Raw genomic sequence first — 15,822 nt, 5'->3', positions numbered from 1 at the left:
GACCTGGCATGTCTAAAGTGACTAGCCTATATGTGTGCTTTTGTTATATATGCTTTTGTTGGATACAGGATTTTGGGTGGAAAGTTACTTTCTCTCAAAATTGTGGAGGTAGTGCTTCATTGTATTCCAGGGATCCAGTGTTGTTTTTCTGAAACACTGTCTTTGTAGCTCTAGTTGTCCCAGAGTTGGGCTAAAACTTGGGCTTCTCCTACCTCAGTCCTCTGAGTGTAGAACTATAGGTGTATGTCATGATGACCAGCAGTTTTAGAGCCTGTCCTGGAACTGCTTCTGTAGACCTGCCTGGCCTGAAACTCACAGACATCCACTTGCCTCTGCCTCCCGAGTGCTGGGATTAAAGGCGTGAGACACCACTGCCCGGCAGTTTTAGCATGTTTTTTTTTTTCTTTTTCTTTTCTTTTTTTTTGGTTTTTTTCGAGACAGGGTTCCTCGGTAGCTTTGGAGCCTGACCTGGAACTAGCTCTTGTAGACCAGGCTGGAGATTGCTTGTAGACCAACGCACAGAGATCCGCCTGGCTCTGCCTCCCGAGTGCTGGGATTAAAGGCGTGCGCCACCACCGCCTGGCAGTTTTAGCAGTTTTTATCCCTTAAGTTTTCTCTATTTAATACCTTGATTTTTCCTCTTATACTTAGAAATTATAAGTGGTGTGTGTTTGGGTATGTCTTCCTAGTCTTAAAGTGGTTATCATAGAAGAACTGACAACAAAAGCTGGAGAGGGTCTGAAGCCTTGGTGGGAATGTAAACTGGGGCGGCCTTGATGAAATCATTGCGGGTAGTTTCTCAGTAAACTGCAAATAGAATTGCTTTTTTTTTTTTGAGACAGGGTTTCTGCCTGTAGCCAGGGCATGACTGTCCTAAAACTCACTCTGTAGATCAGGCTGGCCTTGAACTCAGAGATCCTTCTACCTCTGCCTCCAGAGTGCTGGGATTAAAGACTTACTCCACCAGACCTGGCTAAATAGAACTTTTATATGATCCATTTGTACTGCTCCTGGACATCCACCTGAAAGACTACATCCTATTATAGATACTTGCTTGTCTATGTTTAATGTTACTGTTTTCATAATAGTTGGTAAATATAATAAACTTAGATGTCCATCAATAGAAGAATGAATAATGAAAATGTATATATACATGATGGAATTGTGTTCATCTGTAAAGAAAAATAGAATTATCTGGGTTTTGGTGGTGGCACAAACGTCTTTAATCCCAGCACTTGGGAGGCAGAGGCAAGTATATTTTTGAGTTGAGGCTAGCCTGGTTTACAGAGAGTTCCAGTACAGTTAGGACTACACAGAGAAATCCTGTCTCTGAAATCTTTTTTTTTTATAATTCTTTTTTTTAATATTTATTTATTAATTAATTATGTATATTCTGTCTGTGTGTCTGCCTGCAGGCCAGAAGAGGGCACCAGACCCCATTACAGATGGTTGTGAGCCACCATGTGGTTGCTGGGAATTGAACTCAGGACCTTTGGAAGAGCAGGCAATGCTCTTAACCTCTGAGCTGTCTCTCCAGCTCCCCTGTCTCTGAAATCTTAAAAAAAAAAAAATAAAGTGAAAAAAACAGAATTATGCCATTTGAAGGAAAGTGTATTAAACTGGGAAATATTACATTAAATGAGGTGACCCAGACTCAGAAAGACAAATATCACTTATCTTCTCTCATATGAATATTAGAACTTTTTATGTATGCATATCTATGTGAGATGGAGACCAGATACCAGAAACCATTACTTCTAGCAAAATTACTCTAATTAAATCTCAGTAAGTGATATCTAAGCTTTACTTAAGAATCCTAAAAGCTGTTGTTGATTGGATTAGCATATGGCCATGTATGAAAAATCCTAAACTGATTATGCTGTTAGAACTAGTGTTTATGATGCAGATATATTCCCTCTTCTGATTAGTAATTTCATTTTTGTGCATTTTGTACATTTAAATATTTCTGTTGAGTTTCACTTAAATTTTGATCTTGATGCTTTTTTCAAAACCAAAGACCACCCGGCAGTCTTGATGCTTTTTATCTTTAATTAGTTCTTTTTATATGAATTTAAAATTTTCAGTAATGCTGGGCGGTGGTGGCACACGCCTTTAATCCCAGCACTCGGGAGGCAGAGGCAGGTGGATCTCTGTGAGTTTGAGGCCAGCTTGGTCTACAAGAGCTATTTCCAGGACAGGCACCAAAAACTACAGAGAAACCCTGTCTCGAAAATCAAAAAAAAAAAAAAAAAATCTCTTATGGGGCTGGAGAGATGGCTCAGCGGTTAAGAGGACCTGAGTTCAATTCCCAGCAACCATATGGTGGCTCGGAACCATCTGTAATGAGATCTGGCGCCCTCTGGCCTGCAGGCATACATGGAGGCAGAATGTTGTATACATAATAAATAAAAATTTAAAAAAAAATTTTCAGTAAGTTGAAATAAAAATACTAAACACCCTTGAGAATTTTTATTTCCTCACTTTCATCTGCCCTTTAAACCTATTACTAGTTTTTGATTGGTTGCATGCTTTTCTTTTTCTCCCCAGTATCAGTCTTTGTCTTTCTTTCTGGGGAACTGTTAGACTTTCTGTTATGTATTAAAAATGATAAATGATGTATTTATTTAAAAGGCATTCAACAAGCAGGGCAGTGATGGTACAGTCTGGAGGCTGTTGGACCTCTGTGAGTTCAAGGCCATCTTGATGTACAGAGTGAGTTCCAGGACAGCCAGGGCTACACTTGAAAAACCAAATCTATGTACAATTAAAGAGCTTTTTATTTTAAATGGTGATTAGTGTTGAACCCAGGGCCTCATACATACAAAGGCAAATGATTTAATATTCAGCTCCTTGATGAACTTTAAAGGACCCAGTTTTTGTAATCCCTATTTTGGTTTTTATAATATCCACTCTTCTTTCAATGACCTAATATCTGTTAGGTTCTAAGTATTATAAAGTACAGTTAAAATTTTTGCTTTCTTGTGATTGTGTTGGTTAGTGTTTTTTTATTTAATTTTTAAACTAAGCCCTATTTACTTTTTAATTTCTAAACCCATTTAGAGTTTCTCAAAGTGATATTGCACATAAGTATAATATGTACTCTCACTAAAATAAATATAAGTGAATCATCTACTGCAACATTAATGTAGTGCTTGCTAAAAATGCAGTGTTTATATATATATATATATATATATATTTCTCTCTGCTCCCTTCCTTTCCTCTTCCTCACCTTTTATCCTCTTCCATTTAATTTTTAACACCTTTAAATAATATATGGTCATCTAGGAAGAGTTAACCTCAGCTCAGAAATTGCTCCCATTAGATTATAGAGCAATTCTTGAATGGTGATTGATGTGGGATGGCCAAGCCTATGGTGGTAGTGGATCCTGAAGCAGGGATCCTGAAGCAGGAACAAGCCCTAAGGAGCAAGCTAGTTAGCAGCATTGTTCTATAGTAATCTTTTTAGCTCCTGTCTTCAAGTTCCTTGGCTTTCCTCAGTGATGTACTGTGGATCAAGAAGTATAAGCCAAATGAAATCTTTTTTTTCTTGAGTCACTTTTGGCCACAGTAACAGATAGCAAACTGGGAAAGAAATTGGTACCAGACACCTATTGTAGCTATTGTGGTGACAGATATTGCATGGAGTTTGGGAAGATTGTGGAAGTGTTGGGAACTTTGGATTGGAAAAGCCATCACTTAAAACTTAATGGCCTGTTCTATGGAGACTTGGACAAGAGTGTTGAGAGAGCAGTGCAGATTATAGAGGCTTGCCTTGTGGAATTTCATATAGAGAAGCAAAAACTCTGTCAGGGTATTTGTGGTGATTTATTTGAATTAGTAATGTGGTTTCTGGTCATCTGCAGCTAAAGAATCAGCTCTGAATAGGAGGAAAACACACTGAAATGAAACCTTTGCTTTGCTGGGACAATTGATGGTTGTTTGGTATGGCTTAGAAAGCATCCGTGAATTACGAAAAGATCGGTATCATAGAGTTGAAATCTTCTGTGGAGTGTTTCCTCGGGGCCAGCACACCGAAGTTGTGGTCCAGAGGAGCCAAGGCTGTTTCTCAAGTTGGCAGTTGAACTTGGTAATGTTAAGAGTCTTCTTCATGGTGCTGATTTTTTTTTTTTTTTTTTTTTTGGTTTTTCGAGACAATGGTGCTGATTTTTGACTGTGTGAAAGTTGCTTTTTTTTGTTTGGTTTTATTTTGAGACAGGGTCTCATTACGTAGCCCTGGCTGTCTTAGAACTCACAATGTAGGCTGGGCTGGGAACTCAGAGCTGTGCCTGCCTCTGTCTCTTGAGTGCTGGTCCCTGAAAACTTCCTTTTAAGGGATCACAGGGAGCTTGGTATTGTGAGAGGTCAGGAAAGAAAGCTCTTTGGTTATAGTATAGCATCAGCTGTGGTGGAAACCCCAGGATTGAAAGGGTCATGGAGAGAAGTTGAGGACTGGCACTATGGTACAAAGTTGGAATCCTTGAAGAGAACACAGGAGATGTCATTAGTGAAGGTATAACTTTAGCCTCAGTGGAGACCCCAGCATAGCAGAGATTCCAGGACTGTGACTATTTTCTTTATTAATAAGTGATGTTGGAGGGCGTGGCCGGTGGTGGATGGTCTTGGGTTTTATCACAAAGCAAACTGAGCAAGCCATGGAATATGCTAATAAGGAGCCATTGTTTTCCATGATTTCTGCTTCCAGTTCCTACTTCCAGAATGACTATATGTCTTGTCTTTCCTCAGTGAGGAATTGTAACCCAGAGTTGTAAATGAACACTCTCCTTCCCTGATTTGCTTTTGGACACTGTTTATCAAAATAATAGAGAGGAAACTAGAACATTCTGTGTTGTATTTATTTTTGAGTCTTTTTAAAAAAATTATATTATTATTATTGTTGTTGTTGTTATTTTTATTTGGTTTTTTGAGACAGGCCTGCCTCTGCCTCCCGAGTGCTGGGACTAAAGGTGTGCGCTACCACCGCCCGGCAAAAAATTATTATTATTTTAAGTTTTTATCGATTCTTTGTAGATTTCACACCCCCCCCTTTTTTTTCTTTTTTTGCTCTTACAAAGATTTATTGTTGGCTGTCCTTTTATGGTTAAGCCAAAGACACAGCAAAGTATGTTGGATATTCTCTGTGGGTGGGCTACCTTAAAATGGACGGCAGAGGCAGGCGGATCTCTGTGGATTCGAGGTCAGCCTGGGCTACAAGAGCTAGTTCCAGGACAGGCTCTAAAACTACACCGAAACCCTGTCAAAAAAACCAAAGGAAAGGGCTGGAGAGATGGCTCAGCAGTTGAGAGCATTGCCTGCTCTTCCGAAGGTCTTGAGTTCGGTTCCCGGCAACCACATGGTGGCTCACGGCCATCTGGGATGAGGTCTGGTGCCCTCTTCTGGCCTTCGGGCATGCACGCGGAGAGAATATTGTGTACATAATAAATAAATAAATAAATAAATAAAAAACCAAAGGAAAAAAAAGATGATTTATACTATATTAAATAAAATGATGAGCAGGCTTTTTTTGTTTTCAGACAGGGTTTCACTGTGTTGCTTGATTGGCCTAGCCAACCTTTTTGTAGAGCACACTGACCTCAAACTAGGATTTTTTAGTCTTTACCTGTGATAATTTAACTATCGAGCAGGGAAGTTACTTGATAACCTTTTATTGAATCCTTTTTTTCTGTCCTGCTTCATCCTTGCCTTAGTCTCTTAAGTCCCAAGTCTTTCCTCTGTTTTTCCTCTTGTTTTTGAGATCGGGTCTTACGGTGGACCTCTTGTTGGTCTGGAACTCGTAGATCCTGCTGCTTCTGCCTTCATGTTTGTAGGATTAAAGGCATGCACTGCTACTTACCTTAATTCTCATTTCCTTTTTATTTTTCCCTTTTTAAAATTTTATGCTTATTGTCCTTTGCCCACATGAACCTCTTACATACAGTGTCTGCAGAGGCCAGAAGAGGACATTGGATCCTGTGAACTGAAGTTATAGACAGTTGTGACCCACCATGTGGACACTGGAAAAGCAACCAGTGTTTTTAATCGCTAAGCCATCTCTCCAACCCCAATTCCTATTTTCTGACAACTAATTTTGAAAGTAAATTTGTCTTTCCTATTCTAAGTCTGAGTCAGGATCTTTAGGAACTCAGATTCTGGCTTTACTAAGAAAAATGTCTAAGTGTGCAGCTTCTCACTTTAAAGATAATTTTCCATTAGTATTATAGGAAGAAGCTGAATTTGGAGTGGTGGTGCATGCCTGTAATCCTCAAATTTTGGAGTCCTTAAGGCAAGAGGATTCTGATCAGCCTGGATCCTGTCAATGTAAAAAATGACAGGGATGTGGCTCAGCAATTAGAGGACTTTCCCAGTCTGTATGAAGTCCTGGATTTGATCCCAAGTATTGGAGAGGCAAAAAAAGAGAGATAGGAAATAAGAGGTATGCAGACTATTTTTCAGAAAAACAAAATAAAACAAAACATTATGACTAATTTGTTTTGTGTGTGTGTTTTCAGCTTTTGTGTGTGTGTGTGTGTGTGTGTGTGTGTGTAGCTCTATTCTAGAATTTGTGTGGTAGTCCAGGCTAGCCTTAACTCAGAGAGAGATTCTGCCTTTGCTTCCCGATTGCTGGGGTTAGAGGTGGCTGTCACCGCCACCCTGAGTAATTTTTTTATGTTTGTTTTAAGATTAGGTGAGAGCATCTCTTTGTAGTCCTAGCTCACTTTGGAATCACTCTGAGTTCAACTCACAGATCTGCCTCTTCATTATATTTGTTTTTTTTTCCCTCATTCAAATTATAATTTGGACTGGGGGGTGGTGCTGGAGAGATGGCTCAATGATTAAGAGGACTTTTTGCTTTTCTAGAGGAGCCATCTTCAGTTCCTTGTCTGGTGGTTCACAACTGCACATAACTGCAGATCCAGGGGATCTGCCCTCCTTTGGCCTTTGAGGCACATGCACATATAAACACACATACACACACACACTAGGTGAGTGTTGTGACATAATACATATACCTTTAATCCTAGCATTTGGGTGTCAGAGGCAGGCAGGTCTCTGAGTTTGAGGCCAGCCTGGTCTACATAGTGAGTTCTCAGCAATCCAGAGTCACATAGTGAGACCTTGTCTTAAAAAAAAAAAAAAAAGAACCCTTAAAAATACTGGTAATAGCCGGGCGGTGGTGGCGCATGCCTTTAATCCCAGCACTTGGGAGGCAGAGGCAGGCGGATCTTTGTGAGTTCGAGACCAGCCTGGTCTACAAGAGCTAGTTCCAGGACAGGCTCCAAAGCCACAGAGAAACCCTGTCTCGAAAAAACAAGAAAAAAAAAATACTGGTAATATGGAATTTTATAGCGGCAGAGACCTTTGAAGTAAAAGCCCTTTTATTCCACCATTGTAACAATTTCTTCCAAAAATAGTATTTAATTAATTAGAAACTGGATGACAGTCGGATAGGGATTTTGGAAACTTATAGTTGGTTAATTCTGTGTTGGATTTGTCATTGGATTTATCATAAGGATTTAGTTAAGGTATTATTATCATCTTGGAGGCTTACACGGGGCTAAAGGATCGACATTAAGTGTTTGGGGGAGGTCTTAAGTGTTTCCTATATACTTTTTCAATAGGCAGCTTCAGCGTTATTAACAGATCATGGTTGTAATGTCTTTGTGACCTATTCTTAGATGTCCCATCCTCTAATTTCCACCACAGTCTATTCATCAGAGAGTCTCTTTGACACTCGAGGAAAAAAGTTAGGGTTTGCTTCTCAAATGAAAGTATGTCAGTGGTTTTGAGGTCAAGTTTATCATACCTATAAAAATGAAATTATTTTTCTGTGTGGTCATACAGGGTGCTAGTGATTTATTTGGAATATGTTGGACACATTTTGCTAATATTCGAAGACATAAATCATGAGTAATAACTGATTAACTGTCATCAGTCTTTGGATTATGCTAATATAATTTGAACTAGGTGGTACTTGTTCATATTGTTTAGTTACTTAGTAGCAAGATTTTTAATTACCCGAAGTATGGTAGGCATTGTGCTATTAATTGAATTTTTTAAATATTTATTTATTATGTATACAGTATTCTCAGTATTCCGCCTGCATGTATGCCTTCATGCCAGAAGAGGGCATCAGATCTCATTACAGATGGTTGTGAGCCACCATGTGGTTGCTGGGAATTGAACTCAGGACCTTTGAAAGAGCAGGCAGTGCTCTTAACCACTGAACCATTTCTCCAACCCTTAATTGAATTTGTTTAAGAGAACTAGATTAGTATGTTCTTACTTGACACTTCCTGTTTTTTTTTTTTCCTTTTTTTTTTTTTTTGAGACGGGGGTTTCTCTGTGTTAACAGTCTTAGCTATCCTGGAACTAGGTCTTGTAGACCAGGCTGGCCTCGAACTCTCTGAGATCTGCCTGCCTCTGCCTCCCAAGTGCTGGGATTAAAGGCATTTACCAACACCACCTGGCTTATTAATAAAAAATTTTTATTCTTATTTTTTGTTGGTTGGTATTTTTATTTATTTATTTTTTGGTTTTCTGAGACAGGTTCTCTATAACCCTGGGCAGTCCTTGAACTCACAGAGATCCACCTGCTTCTCTGCTTCCCAAATGCTAGGATTAAGGTATATATCACCTGCCTGGCCTGTGATTCTTTTGTTGTTTGTTTGTTTGTTTTTGTTTTTGTTTTTGAAGACAGGGTTTCTCACTAGTTATGGAGCCATGTCATGATGCTTAGCAGTTTTAAAGCCTGTCCTGGAACTTGCTGTGTAGACCAGGCTGGCCTCAAACTCAGACATCTGCCTGCCTCTGCCTTTTATGTGCTGGGATTAAAGGCATGTATCACCACCGCCTGGCTGGCCTGTGATTCTGTTATAAAATCAGTGTTACCCTAGCAGAAGGGGAAAATTGATGCTTTAAAAAGTATTTCAGTATTTGTTTTGTCTGTGACTTATTAAAATGTATAATTGTTTCTTTTCTAGGAAGCATTTATTTATTGCATTTTATTTTCTTTTGTAGGCAATGTCTGTGCTGCTTCAAGGAATATAAGCATTTGGAGATTTTTAACCAAGTAGTGTGTGCACTTATTAACCTAGTGATTGCCCAAGTTCAAGTGCTCCGGGACCAGCTTTGTAAACATTGTGCTACCATTAACATAGATTCCACGTGGCAAGATGAGAGTAATCAAGTGGAAGAACCACTAAATATAGATAGAGAATGTAATGAAGGAAATGCAGAAAGACAAAAATCAATAGAAAAAAAATCAAACTCTACAAGAATTTGTAATCTGACTGAGGAAGAATCTTCAAAGAGTTCTGATCCTTTTAGTTTATGGAGTACAGAGGAGAAGGAAAAACTATTACTGTGTGTAGCAAAAATTTTTCAAATCCAGTTTCCCTTATATACTGCTTACAAGCATAATACTCATCCTACTATAGAGGTATGTAAAAATAGGTACTGTGACTCTTTTCTTATGATCAAGTCCACTCCTTATCTGTGAATGACTGAAGCTAGTTATTTTTGATGGTAACCTTTCTGACTAAGCTACCCTGTTGCATTCCCTTTCATTGTATAGTCTTGTAGTCTGTAGGCTTTGAGCTTTCTGTGTATCCTTGGGCTGGCCTGGAGATTTAATTCACTTGCCTCAAATTGAGTATTTGAATTACATACAGGTGTGCACAATCATGTCCCAGATTGATGGAAATTTTTCTAAAAATTACTGGTGTTGTCAAAATTGTTTTCTCTAGATCTTTTTATAACAGTTTGTGTTGAAAATTTGCATATTATTTGTAATTGAACTCATAGAAAAATTTTAAGTGACTTAAACATTTTTATAGTCTGTTCATTATGACTTTAGAAAATAATGGCTGGGCGTATACTTCAGTGATAGAGTGCTTGCCTATCATTTGCATGAAGTCTCAAGTTCAGGTCCCAATTCCAAAATAAATAAAATTTATAGTTGCAGTGGACCCAGGTTCTGTTTCCAACGGCCATTCATTGGTCCACAGTTGTCTACAGCCCTAATTCCAGGGGATCTGATCTGACTGACCTTTTTAGGTTCTTACATACATGTGATGGGAAAACATACACTTAATCATACACTTATACATAAGATTAAAAAAAAATAGTTGTGGTAAGAGAACCACATAGAGTTTTTAATTTCATTTTTATAAACAGATGTCAGACTCTAGAATTTTAAATCATCAAACAGGGCTTAGCAAATTATATACATTTTAAAAAGTATTTTTTTTTGTAAGCCAAACTGCTTAATTCTGCATTTGTTATTTTTATAAGCATTTTCAGAAACTTAGTAATATAAGATTTGTGTCTTATCAGTTTGGCTGCTCTTTTTAGGTTCTTCAGTTTTTTTCCATGGCTACAGCTTCTACTCAGGTGGACTAGCTTCCTTACATTTTTGATTTAGGAGTGTTTGAGGGAGGCAAAGGTAGAAGCTGTAAGATTTCCTCTGAAATCGCATAAAATAATTTTTTTTTACATTTTGGTAATTGATATAATTCATAAGGGCATTCAGCATTCAAAGGGGTTTTGAAAGTCTCTAGGTGGGGAGGAATGGTAGTGGTGTTATTATTATTATGACGATGATGATTATTAACTGGGCTAAGGTTGGCCTAAGACCCTAAACTACTTCCTTCTCTACATCCTGGGTTCTGGAATTACAAGTATAAATTACCATATCTGCTTATGCAATTCTGGGGATCAGACATAGGACTGTGCTTACTGGGCAAATTATGCTGTCAACTAAGCAGTATCTCTAGTCCTCATTCATATCTTGGACAGTTTGCTTCCCCAAATGTTGAGATGTTCATCCATCCATCCATCCATCCATCCATCCATAGAAAGGGTTTTACTTTGTAGCCCTAGCGGTTCTGGAATGTGCTATGTAGACCAAGCTTGTGTCAAAGTCAAAGAGAGCTGTGGCTAGCTGTCCTGGAGCTCCCTCTGTAGACCAAGCTGGCCTTTACTCAGAGATCTACCTGCCTCTGCCTGCCAAATGCTGGATTAAAGGCGTGTGTCACCATAATCAGATGGCTTTATTGTTTTTTTCATGTCTGTCGTTTTTCAGTTTATATCTTTTGTAACCTTCATACTACCAACTTTTCTTCATCTGAAAAGTAATAGTCCTTCATTGGAATATTTCCACCTTGTATTGAGTAAAGAAAGCCCATGAAATTATTATTATCCCTATTAGAAATATTCATAAGAACATTTTGAGATAGATTGTGCTTTCTTCTATAATTTAGTGTATTGTTTCTGTGTAGAAACTTAGTAAAGAATATTATGAGATACATTAAAGATACCAAAAAGTGTCAAGAGTTTTTTTTTTTGGTTTGTTTGTTTTTAAAAACAAATTACTAAAAGTGTGATTTTTCAGGGACTAGAGAGATGACTCAGTAGTTAAGAGCACTGGCTGCTCTTCGAGAGGATTCAGGTTGGATTCCTAGCACCCATGTTGAAGCTCACAACTGTTTGTTCCAGGGGATCCTTCTAGGGGATCTATACTCTATTCTCGCCTACAGAGGTATTGTTTGTACATGGCACACAGATTTATATGTAGGCAAAATACCTATATACATGTATAAAATTAATCTGATTTTTCCTAAACATTCGTTAGAATGCAGTGTAAATTATGTTTTCATGCTTCAAATTGTTATTGAAAGATACTAGAAATATTTTCATTAGGAACCATGTGAACTTTATTCAGAAATTAATTTTATCCAATTAATTTTTTTTTTTGGTGGGCAGAACCTCAATTATCTTGCCTGGAGCTTGCATTGTAGATAAGACTGGCCTGGAAGTTACAGATCCACTTAGTTCTTCTTCAACACCCTGTTAGTTAAAAATTACTTAATGAAACTGGATGTTGTAGCTCATGCCTTTAATACCAACCACTTCTCAGGAGAGACTGAGGTAGGAGAATCATCATAGTTGGAGGCCAGTTTGGGCCAACCATAGTAAATTTTAGAACAGTTTGACCTTCTGAGTCAAACTTGACCTTGCCTCAAAACAAAAACCAGAAACCAGAAAAAGCATTCTTTGTAAGAGTACAACGAGTCTGCATCTGTTATTTTGTCCTTTATTTTTTTCTTCCCAAGATTTATTACATATACAGTGTTTTGCCTACAGGCCAGAAGAGGGCGCCAGATCTCATTACAGATGGTTGTGAGCCACCATGTGGTTGCTAGGAATTGAACTCAGACCTCTGGAAGAGCAGCCAGTGCTTTTAACCGCAGAGCCACCTCTCCAGGCTTTGTTCTTAAAATAAATTTAATCATTAGTTATTTTTGTTTTCTTCTTGGATTCTAAAAATGATAACCTGTAAATGTTATAGTTACTGCATATACTTTTTATTTTTGGAGTAAAAAGCCTTATTTTTTTTTCAAGACAATTTCGTATGGTTACACGGTTGAAATTAACGGTATCATGAAATGCTTGAGGTAAAATTATTTTATTGAAATTTTATTAAAATTTTGATTTAAAAACTTTAAAATTTTTTATAAACTTCAATTTTTTTTTCTGAAAAACCATAAGAAGAGTTTTCTTACTGAATTAACTGTTAATTGTAGTTTTCAGAAGGTCCTAGATCACAGTCTTTTTTTGTGGGGTTTTGTGGAATTTCGTGGAGTTGGGACAGGGTTTTTCTGTATAATAGATCTGACTATCCTGGAACTCACTTATCGACTTGGCTGGCTCCTTACTCTAAAGGCTAGGATTAAAGGTGTATGCCACCATGCCCGGCCCTAGATTGCAAGCTTCATATAGTCTATATATATCCTAGAGTTAGACTATATGTATTTATACATATGAGTTTGTTTTACAGTGTTTAATGAGCAGTGCAGTGACACTTAATTTCTAGTTTATCCTTTTGTTGTTTACTGAGACAAGGTTTCACCCTGTAGCATACATTAGCTTTCAACTCACAGTCCTGACACCGTCACCTGTTAAGTGCTGGGTTTGCAGGTGTGTACCACCAGGCCCAGCTTTCTTTTCTTTGAATCATAGGCCATTTACCTATTATCTTACCTTTTATTCTTGTACCACCCTTTCCTGATCAAGCCTTTTACTTGAATTTTTATTTTATTATTATTATTATTATTATTTTTGGTTTTTCGAGACAGGGTTTCTCTGTGGCTTTGGAGCCTGTCCTGGAACTAGCTCTGTAGACCAGGCTGGTCTTGAACTCACAGAGATCCGCCTGCCTCTGCCTCCCAAGTGCTGGAATTAAAGGCGTGCGCCACCACCGCCCGGCTTTGAATTTTTATTTTTAAGAGATGTAACTTGATAAAGTCTTTTATAACAAAAAGGTTAAAGACTCCTGTTATTATTTTAATAGCAATGACTAGAGACCTAGTCAGTGCCCTTATTAGATAGAGGACAGATTTACTTGGCTTATAGACATTAAAAGATTTGGCAAGATTTTTTTCTTTTTTTTTTTTTTTTGCTTTTTTTTAAATTGATATTTATGAGCTCTACATTTTTCTCTGCTCCCCTTCCCCCTTTCAGCCCTCCCCCAAAGTCCCAATGCTCCCAATTTACTTAGGAAATCTTGTCTTTTTCTACTTTCTACTTCCCATGTAGATTAGATCTATGTAAGTCTCTCTTAGTGTCCTCATTGTTGTCTATGTTCTCTGGGATTGTGATTTGTAGGCTGGCTTTCTCTGCTTTATGTTTAAAAACCACCTAGGAGTGAGTACATGTGATAATTGTCTTTCTGTGTCCGGGTTATCTCACTCAAAATAATGTTTTCTAGCTCCATCCATTTTCCTGCAAAATTCAAGCTGTTGTTATTTTTTCCTGCTGTGTAGTACTCCATTGTGTAAATGTATCACCTTTTTTCTAAAATTCTTTTTTTTTATTTAAATATTTATTTATTTATTTATTATGTATACAGTATTCTTTCTGCGTGTATGCCTGAAGGCCAGAAGAGGGCACCAGACCTTATTTCAGATGGTTGTGAGCCACCATGTGGTTGCTGGGAATTGAACTCAGGACCTTTGGAAGAGCAGGCAATGCTCTTAACCGCTGAGCCATCTCTCCAGCCCCCATCACCTTTTTTCTTATCCATTCTTTGGTCGAAGGGCATTTAGGTTGTTTCCAGGTTCTGGCTATGACAAACAATGCTGAGCACATTGCTGAGCACAAACATTGTTGAGCACATGTCCTTGTGGCACGACTGAGCATCCTTTGGATATATACCCAAAAGTGGTAGTACTGGGTCTGGAGGAAGGTTGTTTCCTAATTTTCTGAGAAATCACCACAATGGCATCTGAAGGGGTTGTACCAGCTTGCATTCCCACCAGCAATGCAGAAGTGTTCCCTTTCCCCCACAACCTCTCCAGCATAAGTTTTCATCAGTTTTTTTGATCTTGGCAATTCTTATAGGTATAAGATGGAATCTCAGAGTTGTTTTGATTTGCATTTCTCTGATGGCTAAGGATGTTGAACATTTCCTTACGTGTCTTTAAGCCATTTTAGATTCCTCTGTTGAGAGTTCTCTGTTTATGTCTGGACTCCATTTTTTTTATTCTATTATGTGATTTTTTGGTGTCCAATTTCTTGAGTTCTTTGTATATTTTGGAGATCAGACCTCTGTCTGGGGTTAATGAAGATTTCTGCTGTAATTCTTTCTTTTTTTTTTTTGGTTTTTCGAGACAGGGTTTCTCTGTGGCTTTGGAGCCTGTCCTGGAACTAGCTCTCTAGACCAGGCTGGTCTCGAACTCACAGAGATCCGCCTGCCTCTGCCTCCCGAGTGCTGGGATTAAAGGCGTGCGCCACCATCACCCGGCTCTGCTGTAATTCTTCTAAAAAAATTTATTTATTTATTTATTATGTATACAATATTCTGTCTACATGTATGCCTGCAGGTCAGAAGAGGGCACCAGACCTCATTACAGATGGTTGTGAGCCACCATGTGATTGCTGGGAATTGAACTCAGGACCTTTGGAAGAGCAGGCAATGCTCTTAACCACTGAGCCATCTCTCTCTTCCCTTCCCCCCCCCCCCCCCCTTTTTTTTGAGTAGTCTTGTCCTTTCTTGAACTGGTTCTGTAGACCAGGCAGGCCTCTGCTTCTGAGGTGTTGGGATTAAAAGTTTGCTCCACTATTTCCCAGCAACAGCAAGTACTTTCAAGAGCTGAGCCATCTCTTCATTCCGCCTGACCCTTGGGGCTCAGTGTTGTGGGCCATACCTTTTATTCCAGCACTTGGAACGCATAGGCTTGCCTGGCCTTCATAATGAGTCCCAGGACAGCTAGTACTATAACTTCAGACAGTCTCACACAAACAAGAAAATTATTTGATAATTTTAGCTCATGTGCAGGGTTCCAAGAGTGCTGTGATTTGGCAGTCATTTTCAGCCTTACTTGAACAATTCTGCTTTATCTGAAATAGGTAATTGTAAAGAATGAATGAATGAGTTTTCTTGGTATCACTTTCAGTTGAATGTATTTAGTGTGACAAATTGATAACAGTACACAAAATAAAAACTATAAAACCCTTGGATCTCATCTTTCTTTCAATGCTTCCTCAGTGACAAAACACAGCCTTTTAACCTAATTACTAATTAGTTAATATCTTTCTTGACTTTAAAAAAATATATATTGGTGCACACCTATTATGTCAGCTCTTGGCAGATGGTGGTAGGAGTTCGTGGTCATCCCTAACTGCTTTGGGAATTCAAAGTCAACCTAGGCTTTATGAGACCCTGTTTCAAATCTTAGACCATTGCACGCCTAAGGTGTGATCAGCAAGGTAAGATTTCATACTGGAATCCTTAGCATTAGAAAGCCAGCTTCATGAGGATTGTAA

At 38.4% G+C, this 15,822-nt stretch overlaps 1 protein-coding gene across 1 annotated transcript in view; it reads left to right on the top strand.

Annotated features, from left to right (window-relative positions):
• The window catches only part of Usp34 (ubiquitin specific peptidase 34), a 186,090-nt gene that overhangs the window by 21,861 nt on the left and 148,407 nt on the right, over nt 1–15,822 (top strand). The window contains exon 3 of the mRNA XM_041668910.1: nt 9,016–9,436. Coding sequence (XP_041524844.1) covers nt 9,016–9,436 — 421 coding nt within the window. The remainder of the gene's footprint in view (nt 1–9,015; nt 9,437–15,822) is intronic.

The sequence above is a fragment of the Microtus oregoni genome, unplaced genomic scaffold (genome assembly GCF_018167655.1).
Source record: "Microtus oregoni isolate MIOR12 unplaced genomic scaffold, Mior012 000019F_ref0000042, whole genome shotgun sequence".
NCBI lineage: Eukaryota > Metazoa > Chordata > Mammalia > Rodentia > Cricetidae > Microtus > Microtus oregoni.
This window is presented reverse-complemented; position numbering and strand designations above follow the sequence as displayed.